General features: G+C 44.5%; 1 protein-coding gene across 1 annotated transcript in view; it reads right to left on the bottom strand.

The window, feature by feature from the left end:
- Nucleotides 1-14,534, bottom strand: part of Helb (DNA helicase B) — a 29,473-nt gene extending 14,939 nt beyond the window's left edge. Inside the window, exons 1-7 of the mRNA XM_028869612.2 lie at nt 14,244-14,534; nt 12,428-12,817; nt 10,611-10,780; nt 7,904-8,782; nt 5,997-6,168; nt 4,455-4,596; nt 1,959-2,113 (exon numbers count right to left, since the gene is read on the bottom strand). Coding sequence (XP_028725445.1) covers nt 1,959-2,113; nt 4,455-4,596; nt 5,997-6,168; nt 7,904-8,782; nt 10,611-10,780; nt 12,428-12,817; nt 14,244-14,421 — 2,086 coding nt within the window. The 5' untranslated portion in view covers nt 14,422-14,534. The remainder of the gene's footprint in view (nt 1-1,958; nt 2,114-4,454; nt 4,597-5,996; nt 6,169-7,903; nt 8,783-10,610; nt 10,781-12,427; nt 12,818-14,243) is intronic.
- Nucleotides 14,535-14,614: the final 80 nt, after the last annotated feature.

Raw genomic sequence — 14,614 nt, 5'->3', positions numbered from 1 at the left:
CAGAGAAACCCTGTCTCGAAAAACAGTAATTAGATAAGATAGATAGATGATTGATAGATAGATAGATAGATGATAGATAGATGATAGAAAGATAGATAGATGATAGATAGATAGATAGATAGATAGATAGATAGATAGATAGATAGATGCTTGAGATATACTATGCAGAGTCACAAAGAAAGCAAGCTATGAAGATCCCACACCTGCTTTTCTCAATTGCAGTAGGACCTACATTAACTAAACTGTTGGAGACCACACATTAGCTATCACATTTAATTAAAACCAGCTCACAAAATATGCACGTCATGATCCAATTAATATAAAACTAACATGAATGATGAGGTTGGATATGCACACAACGGAGGACAGACCTGGACGTTTTTGAAGCCGTCTGTCAACTCCATTTCCCATGCCCGAGGAGGTGGCGGAGTGGAGAGGGTGTCTGTGAGAACTGTGCCAGCTACAATTAGGTTCTCAGAAGAATCACGGAAATCGTTTCTCATCCAGCCCAGAGTAAACCCTTACGCTAGTCTTAGTTGGCTCAGTCTGTTTTTAACCTAAATCAAGACCCAGAGAACCTCAGCACTGTTCTGTTTTCATCTCTGTTGCTGTGAGAAGACACCAGAAGCAACTTAGGGGAAGAAGGAATGAATGTACCTGGCTTATAGGGCATGTTCCATCACTGAAGGAATTCAGAGCAGGAAGCCAAGCAGGATCTTGAAGCAGACACCACGGAGGAATCCTGCTTGCTGGCTCACTTGGCTCTTGCTTAGCTAGTTTTCTTATATAGCCCAGGGCTACCAACATAGGGATTGTGCCCCCCACAGTGGACACAGTGGGCTGGGCCCTCCCACATCAAAACAAACCCCCACAGGCCAAGTGATCTGAGCAATCTCTCAGTCAAAAGTCCCTTCTCAGAGATCCTAAGATTTAGAAGTGTCAAGTTAACAAAACCAACCAAGACAACTATACTCAAATAAAAGTTTGCCATAACCAATTTAATATTTATTAGCACTTATGTAGTGATTCTTAGTACAGGCGCCCCTGTCGCTCCACAGGCACCGAAATCCTGATTGTTATTTCATACATGTTGAAGTGACTTGGGTCATGGGCTTAAGGGAGAAGACTCCGGATCCCATGCTCCTTCTCCACCTTGACAAGCTGACACTTTAATACCCAAAATTACATGTGGTATTTATCTCTTTAACGGTAACCGTAGTTTCACAAATGCACTCAAAGAAAATAAAAGGAAATTTTCACTAAATAAAATTTACTTTCTCCTGAAGAGACCTGGACTGCCAAGACTCTGAAAACAAAATCATCTCCAGCCACTTAGTACTCTTCAAGTATTTAACGAGAGTCCTTACCCTGTGTCAAGAACTTCCCTCACAAACTTCCAGAGCAGCGGTTTCCAACCCCTGTGGGTCACAACCCCCTTGGGGTCTCAATGACCCTTTCAGAAGGCTCACTTAAGACCATCGGGGAACACAGATGTTTACATGACGATTCATAACAGTAGCAAAATTACAGTTATGAAGTAGCAATGAAAATAATGTTATGGTTGGGGGTCACCACAGCATGAGGAGCGGTGTTAAAAGGTTGCAGCGTTAGGAAGGCTGAAAACCCCTGCCCTAAAGTCACCTGCTTTGACAATTCTTTTTTTTTTTTTTCAAGACAGGGTTTCTCTGTGTAGTTTTGGTGCCTGTCCTGGATGTCACTCTGTAGACCAGGCTGGCCTTGAACTCACAGAGATCCACCTGCCTCTGCCTCCCAAGTGCTGGGATTAAAGGCGTACACTGTCACCGCCCGGCGCTTTTGACAATTCTTAAGTCACTTTATTTCTAGTACTCCATTTTTTGCAATACCTACTTTTAGTGTCCAATAATATATGGCTGGTCATTTAATAACAACATTAGAAAACTGAAATACTTACAATGCAAGCCCACATCCACACTTACTAGCTCGGTGTTCATCTTTAGGTGACTGAGAACTGCCATTCTCTTCAGGAAGTCTGACAAAAATAAATGTCTTATCTTGAATGGAGATGGGTAGCGTGGGACTAGCAGAGATATTTAGTTCTGCATCAAATTCTGGAAACTGGCGCCTAGAGATTCTTAAATAAAGATATACATGTTATATATATGCCATGTAATATATACAATATATATATTATATAAATATATATATATATGTATGAGCATTACCACCCACAAATGTGTCTTTATGTATGAAGCAGTCTATTGCCTTTATAATAATTCATACCTGTTAGTGGATGAGAGGAAGAGAGGGCCTTGCAGGTATATCCAGCAGCTAACTCATTTTACAATAGACTACAAACACTGTTGAGATTTCAGCATTAAATTTAGCAATCATTGGCCCCACTACAAGCCAACTAAAAGAATCAGAAAAGAAATGACCATACAACGGACCGCGCACCATGCTGAGAACCAGACCACCACACAGCATAAGAAGCAGGTCTCAGCCTCACTTCCCAGGTGAGTAACTGGAGATGGAGTCACGTTTACTGGGTTCCCAGGGCCACAGATGCAGGACTCAGGGGCCTGAGAGGCACATCTGCACCCAGTCGCTCCCAGATCTCCTTCTATGCAAGTGACTCTGCACTCAACGAAGTCCTTTCCATGTTAAACCACATGCTTGTCCTCTGTTTGGTGTTCTGTGTACTGTGTGTGTGTGTGCTCCCATTTTCCCAGCCGAGCCAGGCACCCAGCTCTGCCTGCCTGTTCTGTCTCTTGATCTTTCTATCATGGATTTTCCAGCCATATATGAGAAAATATGGCAAAGTTTGGGTGCCTCATGATAACAGAGCCTCTCAAGGGTTCCCCGACCGAGTCTAAGAACAGGTTTAACAGAGGTGTCGAGGTGAGAGCACCCTTCTGGGCCACCTTCAGCCATGCCCCAGTAAGCACAGAGAGGAAATGATGGAGAAGGAATGGGCTGCTCTTGCTGGCCACATCTCAGGCTGAGTTGGGAAGTTTCCAGCAGTCAGCGTGGATTTTCTGTGTGGCTTGTGCTGAGGGACATGTAACACACGTCCCCTGGTACGTCATGGAGATCCTTCAGTCAGTAATACTGGAGGACAGGGATGAACTACAGATGATGACGGAGCAACAGCTTAAATAAAATATCACTGAACGCGTTGCTAAGAAGAGCACCCGAGTTTTAGATAAAGTCAAATTCTAATTGAATTTAGTTCCCTCCAGGTTTGACAGACTTTGAAAGGATCTATCAAAACTGAGATAGCCTTGGGGTAGAAGCAAAAAAGTTATAGGAAAAGAATACTATTATCCCAATCAATTATTCTTGGGGTTTTGACAGAAATCCACATCAACTAGCCCATCCCTCCCAATTCCTCCTGTTCCCACCATTCTATCTGGGGTGGACGGGGCATACAGCTTTGATGTGTTCAAGGTTCTAGTGACATACAACCAAGCAAATGTACAAATAGCAAAAACAGAATTCATAAAAGAGTAAAAAGTAAAGATAAAATATGATCCAGTGGACGAAACCATCTCTCGGTATTCTATGATCCCATTACACCTGCAGATTTTAATATCTTCTCAAAAGTCACAAAAGATTAATAATCCTGACTCTCCAACTCACTGAATATGGAAAAACCAAACACCTGAGCCTTGAGAGGAACCCCAAAGGCTTACATAAAAACACTGGGGAAGAGAACTCTCTTCCACTGAGGAGCAGAAGCCTTGGGGCCACCAGGACTCATCTCAAGAGTCAAATCCTACATTTACTTTTTTTGCTTAGGGCTTTTCCTCCCACAGAAATTATCAGAAATTTCTTTTCCAATCCTCCTTTGAATGTAAGACTCATTTCCAAGTCTCTGTTGCCTTGGGCATAGTCCAGACTCTAAGCTTAACATAACTTTAATTTCCACACAGCTATCCCTGTGTATTACCTTTCAAAATCTTCCTATGATTAGTGGATGCCCAAGCCCCTGTTTAAAATGGTGCGGTAGTTTCATACAGCCTACATGCAACTTCTGGTTTATTTCAGATTGTCTCTAGATGATGTATACCTAATGCCATGTAAAAGATCATTCCAGGGCAGCACTTAGAAGATAACACAGCAAAGAATCTGTACACATTCAGTGCACATGCAATTTTTTCAAATATTTTAACCTCTGGTTAGCTGTACACATAGATATGGAACCCACAGTTACAAAGAACCAGACGGACATACTTTTAAAGTCAAGAAATACCTCCATGCCTAAATGTGAACAATAGTCTATGCTGGACCAGTCGTGAAAGATATTAACTTTAGTTCTCTAGCTGTGGCAGCAGGCACATGCTAAGGGGACAGAATAGGTTTACTAAAAGGACACAGTAAATGCATTGTACTAAATCACTCTGAGTCATACAAACAAACCTTTTATTCCTAATACAACAGAGACAAAACGCAGGGACTTCATTATAGCATACCTTGTGGCATTGTCCACAATCAGCTGGGACTCTGACCTGTGGTTTGTCTTCAGTTCAATGGCACACCCTCTTGCCTTAAGAGTCTCAAAAACATCCTGCAGCATGTTGCCAGGTTCGATACTGGGTAACTGTCTAATATCACCTAAGGGAATGAGGGCATGAAGAAGATTTTATTTACCTAGGATTCTAAAACTTGGGGATTATTTTTGTCCTGCCAATTTAGAGAGAGAATAATTGTAGACTTCTTGTGACTAAGAAAAAAAGCCTCTCGGCCAGGTGGCAGTGGCGCATGCCCTTAATCTCATCACTTGGGAGGCAGAGCCAGACGAATGAATATCTGTGAGTCTGAGGTCAGCCTGGTCTACAGAGCGAGAACCAGGACAGGAACCAAAACTACACAGAGAAACCCTGTCTCGAAACCCCCCCCCCCCTGCAAAAAAAAAGAAAGAAAAAGAAAAAAGATAAAAAGAAGAAAAGCCTCTGTCATTATCTAAAATTATTTAAGAATATTAAATATCCTGGGAGGAGTTAGGAGAAGGAATGGAGGGTGGATGTGATCAAAATACAATGTATAAAATTCTCAATACAAACATTGCATGCACATAAATACTAAATGTTTTTTAAGCCAAATTAAGTTGCATATGACATAAAAATGTGTGTGAAAATACAAAAAGGTGACAAATTTTTAACTGATCTCCTTCATTAACTGTGACCCTGGAAAACAGCTAGGAACATATACATCAGACTATGTTTAAAAATCAGAACTCAGACATGTTGCAAGCGCTCACTCATCCACTCTGCTTCATTGTGATACGGGACGTGGGGAAGCCACGGTTCAACTGCATAAAACAAGCCTAGGGCACATAAAACGGATGAGCTGAATCGAGGTGAAAACACACCAGGTCTAGACGCCAAATGACAGTGCCTTAGACAACCGATAATCTTAGTACAACGCAAAAATCAAACTCCAGAGGGGAAAAAAAAACTATATACAGGGTGAGAATTGGGAGAATGCTAAGACTTTAACAGAATCATCTGCTGATCAAATATCCCCAAACACCTAAAATAAATGCTATTTATATACGATCCCATTACAATTAAAACCCAGAACCAACTGATCACTAAAACCCTACAGAATCTGACTAAACCTCATCAGATTAGGAGGCTGGCGAGGCCTAATTTGAATTATTAGCTTAGAATCATAAAATTACTGTAAAGTGGTCTATAATTCAGACTTTTTATTATTTCCAAATGATCTATATCCTGATTTATTCTGACTCTGACATTCTTACTATTTTAATAGCCATTACTCAAGCAATAAGCCGTAACTTACGCCCCCCTTTCCCGTTCATCCTAGCCGGCTGACACACCGACCAGAAGACCCACCCGGGCTGGCGAGGGTAACAGGCAGGCTTTGGAATGGGCCGTGAGAATTGCTTCCCACCTCCAACAAGCCGAAGCCTGGAGTAGCATCCACAACACAGCACCCGCCATGCTTTGAATCTGCAGAACGTGCAGATTCTCTCAGTATTTTTAACTTACCAAGGATTATGAGCTTCGAAAGCTTGGCATGCTCACACAGCAACTTTAAAACCGAATTGAAGATTCCGACAGACACCAAACTCCCTTCGTCCACGACCAGAACTCGAACTGTAGAGAATTTCCAGGGCTTGTCTACTACATGTTTCTTCCAAAAATAGAAGCTATAACTGACCTATAAGTAAAGTATACATATAAAAAAAAATCAGGTTAGGAATTAACAAGCACATGCTTTTAAAAGTAAAGCCTTTGTGACGGGTGGGGGGGGAGTATAAAAACATTAGGAACAGGCAAAAAAACAGACAGAACATACCATACAGAGGGATGAATGAACAAAAGAGATGAGTTTAAAAAAAAATCTGTAAAAGGTTCAAATAGTTTAAAAAAAAATAGTTTCCCAGTGAGCCTTGGGTTTAACTTATAAATAAGTTACAATATCACAGTTTCCTTTGCAAAAAAAAAAAAAAAAAAAAACAAAACAAAACACTTCTGCCATTGTTCTCGATGGAGAAATTTCTGTGTTTCTTTTCACTCAATAAACCTCTTGGCTTTCTAAAATACTCCAGTGCTTTTTCTGCTTACTAAGTTTCAAGTATTCCAAACCTCTGACCACCACACTGGAAAACCACAAAACCACTGCTAAGAACAATTCAGGGGCTGGAGAGATGGCTCAGAGGTTAAGATCACTGCTTGCTCTTCCAAAGGTCCTGAGTTCAATTCCCAGCAACCACATGGTGGCTCACAACCATCTGTAATGAGATCTGGTGCCCTCTTCTGGCCTGCAGGCATACATGCTGTATACATAATAAATAAATAAATACATCTTTAAAAAAAAAAAAAACAATTCAGCTACCAACAGTATTTATAATGATTATTTTTAAAATATAGATGATTTAGTGAGGTAATGGCAAAAATCCACCGTTAAAGCTCAAACTCCCATCCTTTAGGTTCCTTTCTATTCGTCTACAATGCACAGACTTCATTCCAATCAAAGTCATCCCGAGCCCTCTATACACTATGGACATTCTCCCTGGTGCATCTGGAAAGCTTTTCCCCTAAAGAAAATGCTCTTTTCCTCTCCTGAGCCACCAAAGCGCTTTAGAATCCTTTATAACATGCATAACACGCATTTTCAGGACTCTGCCCTCCAACTCTTTACACTATCATCGAGTAAAGTACTCATTCTTGCAACCATATTAAACATTTCCAATCCTTGATAGGTGACTACTGGCCAGACGGAAGAGATGAAGAAACAGCAGAGAACAAAGCTTTCATTCTACAAGAGAGGATTTTTCCCCCCATCTCCAGCACTCCAGGGAATGGGGACATGCTTGAAACCAGTCCTCATAAGAAATAAATATGAGCCGGGCGGTGATGGCGCACGCCTTTAATCCCAGCACTCGGGAGGCAGAGGCAGGCGGATCTCTGTGAGTTCGAGGCCAGCCTGGGCTACCAAGTGAGTCCCAGGAAAGGAGCAAAGCTACACAGAGAAACCCTGTCTCGAAAAACCGATATGAATCTCAGCTTGGGACTTTGAGCAACAGTCCCAAGCCGTGGAGGGAAACCTTTTTGCTCAGTTATAGCACAAGTCCAGAGGACCGGGGCAGCAAAGACCTCCCATGGTGCAGGGAAGGGATGTGAGGGCGTAGCATGAGGCAGGCAGACACTGTACCAACCAATAAAAATGTAAAACCCCCATTGGGAGAGGGGCTTATAAACTGTGGAGTCTGGGAACGTAAGTCAGCAGCCAAGCGCCTGCCTGGCATTGCACAAGACCTTGGGTTTCATCTCCAGCGTGAAAATTAAAAAGAAGGAAAAACTTACAGGCTGGTTACTTCCGAATAAGAGGCAAAGATGTCTTTAGGGGAGTGTTTTATCTGTCTACACGCAGAAACGTCAAAGGTTTTTACCTGATACAGCGTGTAAGCCGGAAGATCAGTCTTCTGCCTCAGTAGACTAGCCGCTTTCCCGGTAGGCGCCGTGAGCAAAACGTCTATAGCCTTGTCCACCGCTGCCGGGCTCTGCTTAGGAAAGGCAAGCCATTCTTCGGAGGCATCCCCGTCTAGCTCGAAATCTTTGCAAGCCTGCTGTACTTCCTTCTCTTCCAGCTGCTCCACATGCTTAAAAAGATGGCTGACGATGGTAGTCTTCCCGCAGCCACCCTTCCCGCTGAGGACGGTCACAGCCTTGGCGCAAATCATTTCCAGCGCGACCACCTGATCTTGATCCAGTGGGACATCACAGATGTCTGCACTCATTTCGTGTTCCCCATCATTCCAAACGTGGTCCCCGCCGTCCTGTGGGTCTGAAACGCTCTCGCCCTGGGCTAAACCCATTTCATCCGGCTCACTTCCTTCCATTGCCTCGGCCCTTCCTGAATCTTCGGGCTTCCCGTTGCTAATGGACGCCAGAACTTTCTTCACGTCCACCTGCAAATGCCAGGGGGTTCTGTTGATCAGGTCACAAATGGAGGAGGCGATGCCTTGCTCGGCCTGGTACAGTTCAGAGAGGAAGACGCAGTCCTTCTCGTAGGTGACCACGTCAAGGTCCTTCATAAACTCCAGAGACTCGCATGCTTCCTGGAAAGACATGTTCTGGGCCACCGCCGAAGTTAAGGCCTCTACTTCGACACACGTGTGCCCGTCTTCTCGACACGTCTGCCTCAGCTTGGCATAGACGACCAACGCGTTCTTCTGCAGGGGGGTCATCAGCTGGAGGAGGGAGGGGCACTGACTGAAGGCCGTCCAGCTGGCTTCGCAGCTCAGGAGCTTCATCTGTCGGTAGGTTACCTTTAGGAAAAGAGCGATCAGAAGGCCACATACAAAGTATACATCGTGACCGATAGGATGACTACAGTTGAACCTGTGTGAGCTTAAGCATTTTCAAGCTCTGGAAAATAGGTATCGGCACAAAATTTGGAGAAAAGGTCGTGTGGTATATCATTAATGTTTTTAACTGCCTTATATTTATATTAGGCACTTACGTAAATTCCAAATCACCATTTTCAAACATTGTCAAACAATGCTACTTGGCTTCACACACACACACACACACACACACACACACACACACACAGGAATTCTCTGATTTATTTATTCTTCCCCAGGTCTCCTAAAGACAACATCACTAACAGTTTCTTCTTCCAGAATTGACTTTGGAAGGCAGTTATCACTGACCCTTTTCCTTGACTTTCTAAAAACCCCTTAAGACAACAATTATTAAGTCTCTACTACGGAAAGGCTTTATAAGAGCGTGTGCCATCATCTCGACGCAGGGTTCTTGTCTGAGGAAAGAGACATTTAATCAACCAGTCCAATTAAGTCAGTGTGAATCATGTAATGTGTAAGTAAGATTCACAGCAGAGAGCCTTCCTGTATGGACGACACTTTTATAGGGAGGGGTCTTTGCAGGCACTGGGAAGTGAGCAGCTGCCTCACTTTCTTGGCTTGCTGGGATGTCCATGTGTCTATCAGTAATTCTTCCCAAATACTACAAAGAAGGCCCTTCACTACATTATCTTTCAGCTCCATCATTCTCATGGAGACGCCCTTCCTGAGGCCCACTGCCTAGAGTCCCCTCAAAAGTCAAACACTGAAGTCCCCATCGGCTCAGAATGGGATGACCTTTGCAAGCAGTACCCTTCAAAGAGGTCACAAATGTCAAACAAGACCACACTAATGATACCATTAGAATGGGCTTTAAACTCCTAAGATGGGTGTCCTTCGATGAAGAAAAAATTAGCACGCAGAAATAAGTAAGCTATGCTTACATTCCCCAGGAGAGACTGGATACAAATAAGACTTATGGAGGTGAGGAAAGACCTGAGCTCTGATGAATGATGGATCATATCACGGATAACTCCTCCCTTACCTTCCTCTGCTGCCCCTAAGTCAGGGCCTTTCTGGAGAAGATGTTCCATCAAGGAACATCTCTACTTCCATGCTGGGTTGGAAGTCAGTAATCACTCACTTCTCATACTGGAGATGGTTAAACTTAACCAGTTGTGTTTTCATTTGGAAAGCCACATTACAGCTACCAAGATTTAAGGACCACATTTCACTCGAACACCATTCAGGCCTACAAGTGCCATTTTCAACTCTTCATCTCTGACAATAAGGACAAGTACGGCCTTACTCATAAATGGTGTCATTGTGCCAGTTAACAAGCAGATAGCAGCTTCATGTACCCTGGGAATATTTAAGTCTTCAGTAGTCATACAGGGATATGAGAGACTGTACTGCGGAGCAAACAGACTCAATAGCTCCCAAAGAACTTTTGTCTTCCACGAGACTGACGCAGTGACAAGTGAGTGACAGAAAAGCATGTCACATCATAATGCATTACATGATAAAATTAATAGTGATAATCTGAACAGCATACATCTTGCTGTGCTGGTTTCTGTTTATTAATCAGTTGACTTCATTATTTATTGATTTTTACAGTCATGTCAGAATTATAGATCTAAGACATTTATGTTGACCTATGACCCTCAGGGAAAAAAATCCAACCCTATATCCACATATATTCTCAGCAGAAAGAAATTCAAACGTGGCCACATTTGAAGAAGTCTGCCTTATCCAAGATTACTGAATGCTGAACAATAAATGTCTGACTTACCCTACGGAACCCCAGCTTCCACGGATGTGTCCCCAAGGCTTCTTCTATCCGTTGCAAGACCTCTTCAGAACTTGAGCCGATGAGCCTTCGAAAGTGCCGAGGAAAAAGAGTTGGAAGGAATTCCATGACTTTGGGGAACTTCAAAGCTGTCATCACACACACAAACGGGACTGCGGGAGGTCAAGAAAGAACAAAGCAAGACACACCAGTGAGCCCAGACAGACGGACTGGGAGACCTTTCTCTTAACACAACCAGCTGAAGACACCTAAGTCAGAAAGATTACGCCATTTACCTGAAGCGCTAAGAACGTTAATAGAATTATTAACTTGGTAGAAACCATCTTGGTAGAAATGAAAGTTAATAGAATTATTTCTACCAAGATGGTTTCTTTGTTATGAGCACCAAACTTTCTGTCCTTTAGTATATACTTAATGCTTCATAGTCTTTTGTTTTGCTTGCAATATAATCATTAAAAAAAAAACCTCTAATGCATCCTATAAGGGTAAATTTAAAACTAAGCACAAGGGGTTGGGGATTTAGCTCAGTGGTAGAGTGCTTGCCTAGCAAGCGCAAGGCCATGGGTTCAGTCCTCAGCTCTGGGGGAAAAAAAAAAAAAAAACAAAACCTAAGCACAAAAATAAATCATTTATGCATTAACCTTTACAATTATTTTCCCAATTGTAACTCTGATTCTTTTGCCTTCGAGGTCATTTTGGTGTGATACAAAATTCATTTGATTTCACTAAGAAAGGAAATGTCTTCTGCATATGGATGTCCAGATAGAAAACCACATTTTAATGCTATTTTAACTCATTCAGAATTGAAATATTTCTAAAGTAGATTATTCCACAGCTTTCCTTTCTCTTCAGTTTTTTGTTTTTGTTTTTGTTTTTCGAGACAGGGTTTCTCTGTGTAGCTTTGGTGCCTGTCCTCGATCTCACTCTGTAGACAAGGCTGGCCTCGAACTCACAGAGATCCACCTGGCTCTGCCTCCAGAGTGCTGGGATTAAAGGCATGTGCCACCACTGCCCAGCTTCAGTCTTCTTAAAAAAAACAACAACTGAGTTTTCTCTTAATGACTCAGGGTAATCTCTGTGAACTCAAAAGTCAAGGGACAGAATCACAGTTTCAAGGTGGACCCTCCAGGATCAAGTAGATCACTGACTAGAATCCTTGTATGCTGCAGGGGAGGAACACCAAATTCAATGTAACATTTTCATCAACCTGACTTCAAAGAGGACCCAGGCATGCTCAAACTGTTGACACTGCAACACACTGTCACCTAAGAAGTTCATCACTGAAAACCAAACTGAGCCACGAATAAATAAATAAATCTCACGTCTTTAGTATGGTGACTTCACCTTGGGCCACATTCATAACTATCCCTGGCCACATGTGACCTGCAAGCTGTGGGCAGATTTTTTTTATGTGTGTCCTTGATCTGAAATGCTTGGGAGAAATATTCGAAGACTTTTTTTTCTTTCATAATCTAGATGATTTGCCTATAAGAAGGCTCGGGGATGGGATCCATGCCTAAATATACAACCTATTTATTTTTTATATGCACCTTAAAACACACAGGCTGAAAATAACACTGTAAAAATATTTTAATACTTTTGTGGATGATGCGTATGAATGATAAAATGTCACCCATAGTATCATGCCCATGCTCAGAAAGTTTTACATTATGGAGCACTTCAGATTTTCTGATCAGAGAGGCTCAGTTTGTCCTATGCAAGATACGGCAGGAATTAACAGTTATAACACTTCCAGTCACTCAACGACACAAAAACTCACCAATAAAAATCATACTTACATGATTCCTCCACAGGCAATCTCCTCACATCCTGCTCGTTCTCAGTAGATGTTCCTTTATTTTTCTCTCCAGGCTCTCTGTCGAAACGTCTTAATGTGTCCGGCAGATTTTCAAAGTTTAGCTTTTCATAGCTTGACACTCTCTCTACCCATTTTAAAAACTCATCTCTGCGCTCGTACCCACACTCTTTAAGGAAAAGTGAACAGATATTTTTTTGATGGGGTGGCGACATGTCGGACTGTAAAAAGTAGGACGGAAACCCTTGAGCTTGGTAGATCTTGGACCGCACAGGCTTTACAACCCTAACCTTCACACGCCACCAAGGGCCCAGGAGGGGGAACCGTCCTCTCACGGTGCACTGTTCTTTAGTGAGTTCGTCGGGAATAGAAACTAGAGAAGAGGGGGGAAGATGGAGATAAAGAGAAGAGGAAATTTGCAAACGTCTCCGCCAATATTTACCTCTCTCTTATCCCCTCACCCATCCACACAGCCATCTCTACCTGCTACCTCCAACACTTTGCTCTGCCTGCCTATTTCTCCGCCATCCCGTCTACAACAGGACACAGCTCCATCTGCACATTCTGGAGGCAGGCACGGTGCATGCGTGGATTTGCTCATTGAAATCCAGTCTGCCTCGGCCAACACTGGCCTCTATGTGGGGCTTTCAAGTTGCCAGGATGCCTCCCTTGGCATGAAGGTGTTCGGCTCTCTCGGCCACGCTCGCCTCTCCTGGCCGGTCCCTACATTTACACTGAGCTCAGCTCCCTTCTCCAGCATGAACCACATACATGTCTCTCCTCCATATGTGCCTGCTCCTGTGATCAGAGAACAGCGGCCTAAGTCATGAGGGGTATTTCCACCGGGATGGTGACGTCATCACCTTCTCTCCCTGGGGTTTCCCAGGGCCAAATGCTCGGCCAGGAGAGCCAGCTGCACTTCCACTCTGTGCGTTTGGAGTTCAAATTCAGTCATACTTAAAATGCAGCAGCTCCTCACTGGCACTGGCTGTGTTTCATTGGCAATGTCTGTGGCCACACGTGGTCAGCGGCTGTTATTGTACCAGGCCATACAAGCATAATGTGTGTGTGAGTATGCGTGTGTATGCATGTGTACGTGTGAATGTGTGTGCATGTGTGTATGTATGTGTATGAGTGAATATATGGGCATGCGTGTATGTATGTGGGTGTGTGTATTGTGTATGTATATCTGTATTTGTAAATGTGTGTGTATGTGTGTATATGCATGAGTGTGTGTAGGAGTGTGTGTGTGTGTGTTTTCTCAAAGTTACTAAAGAACAACCCCTTCTTTGATTCAGGCAGGGCAGCGTAATAAAAGTTTCTGGGTGGGAATCCGGGCACCACATCTACTTCCCCGACTGCCTGTCGAACTTACCTCCATCAACTGTAAACATTGTAAAGAGGAAGCCTGACTCACAGGTATGGGAGTCCCTGCGGCTACCGCTCTCACTACTTCATGGTAAATACCGTGAGGCCGCTGCGCCAGGACACAGGTCCGCCTGTCCACCTGTTCCTCCACCTGTCGTCCTCCCCGACCTGTCCTCTAGTCTGTCCCACGTCTGTCCCTGCGCCCCCAGCCTGTTCCGCCGTCTGTCCCCTGGCTGTCTCTGTCCCTGTCCCCCTCCCTATCTGTCCCCCGCCTGTTCCCTCCCCGCCCCCGTAGTCTCCCGTCTGTCCTCCGTCTGTCTCGCGTCTGTCCCCTCCTGTGCCCCTGTCTGTCCCACCCCCACCCCCGCCGCCTGTCAGAACCGAAAGTCCGTCCGTGCACCCGGCATACCCGCCCGGCGGCGCTCGCTCACCTCGGGCGCGCCCCGGCAGGCTGCCCGCCTGGATGCCGCCGCTGCAGAGCTCCTCGGCGTCCACGAACTCCGAGTCCCGGTCCCCGTCCTCCTCCTGCACGCACTCCTCCTCGGTGTCGTCCTTGTCGGGGTGCAGGGGGCCCCGCAGCTCCCGCAGGTGCACGCACGGCCCAGCCATGCTCTCAGGATGCAAACTCAGCCCAAACACAACTCCGCAAAACCCCGCGCGATGCAGCCCCTGGCTGCAGGCAGCCAATCAGCTCCACCAGGGCGAGCGCATCAGCTTCCGGGAACGCCTGGGCAGCGGGCGGCGTAGGGGCGTGGCCTGGGATGCTCCGCCCCCGGGAGAGGAGGGACCCGCCCCCTGGGTG

This window comes from Peromyscus leucopus, chromosome 18 (genome assembly GCF_004664715.2).
Source record: "Peromyscus leucopus breed LL Stock chromosome 18, UCI_PerLeu_2.1, whole genome shotgun sequence".
Taxonomy (NCBI): Eukaryota; Metazoa; Chordata; class Mammalia; order Rodentia; family Cricetidae; genus Peromyscus; species Peromyscus leucopus.
The sequence above is the reverse complement of the archived record's forward strand: the minus strand, read 5'-3'. Positions and strand labels throughout refer to the sequence as shown.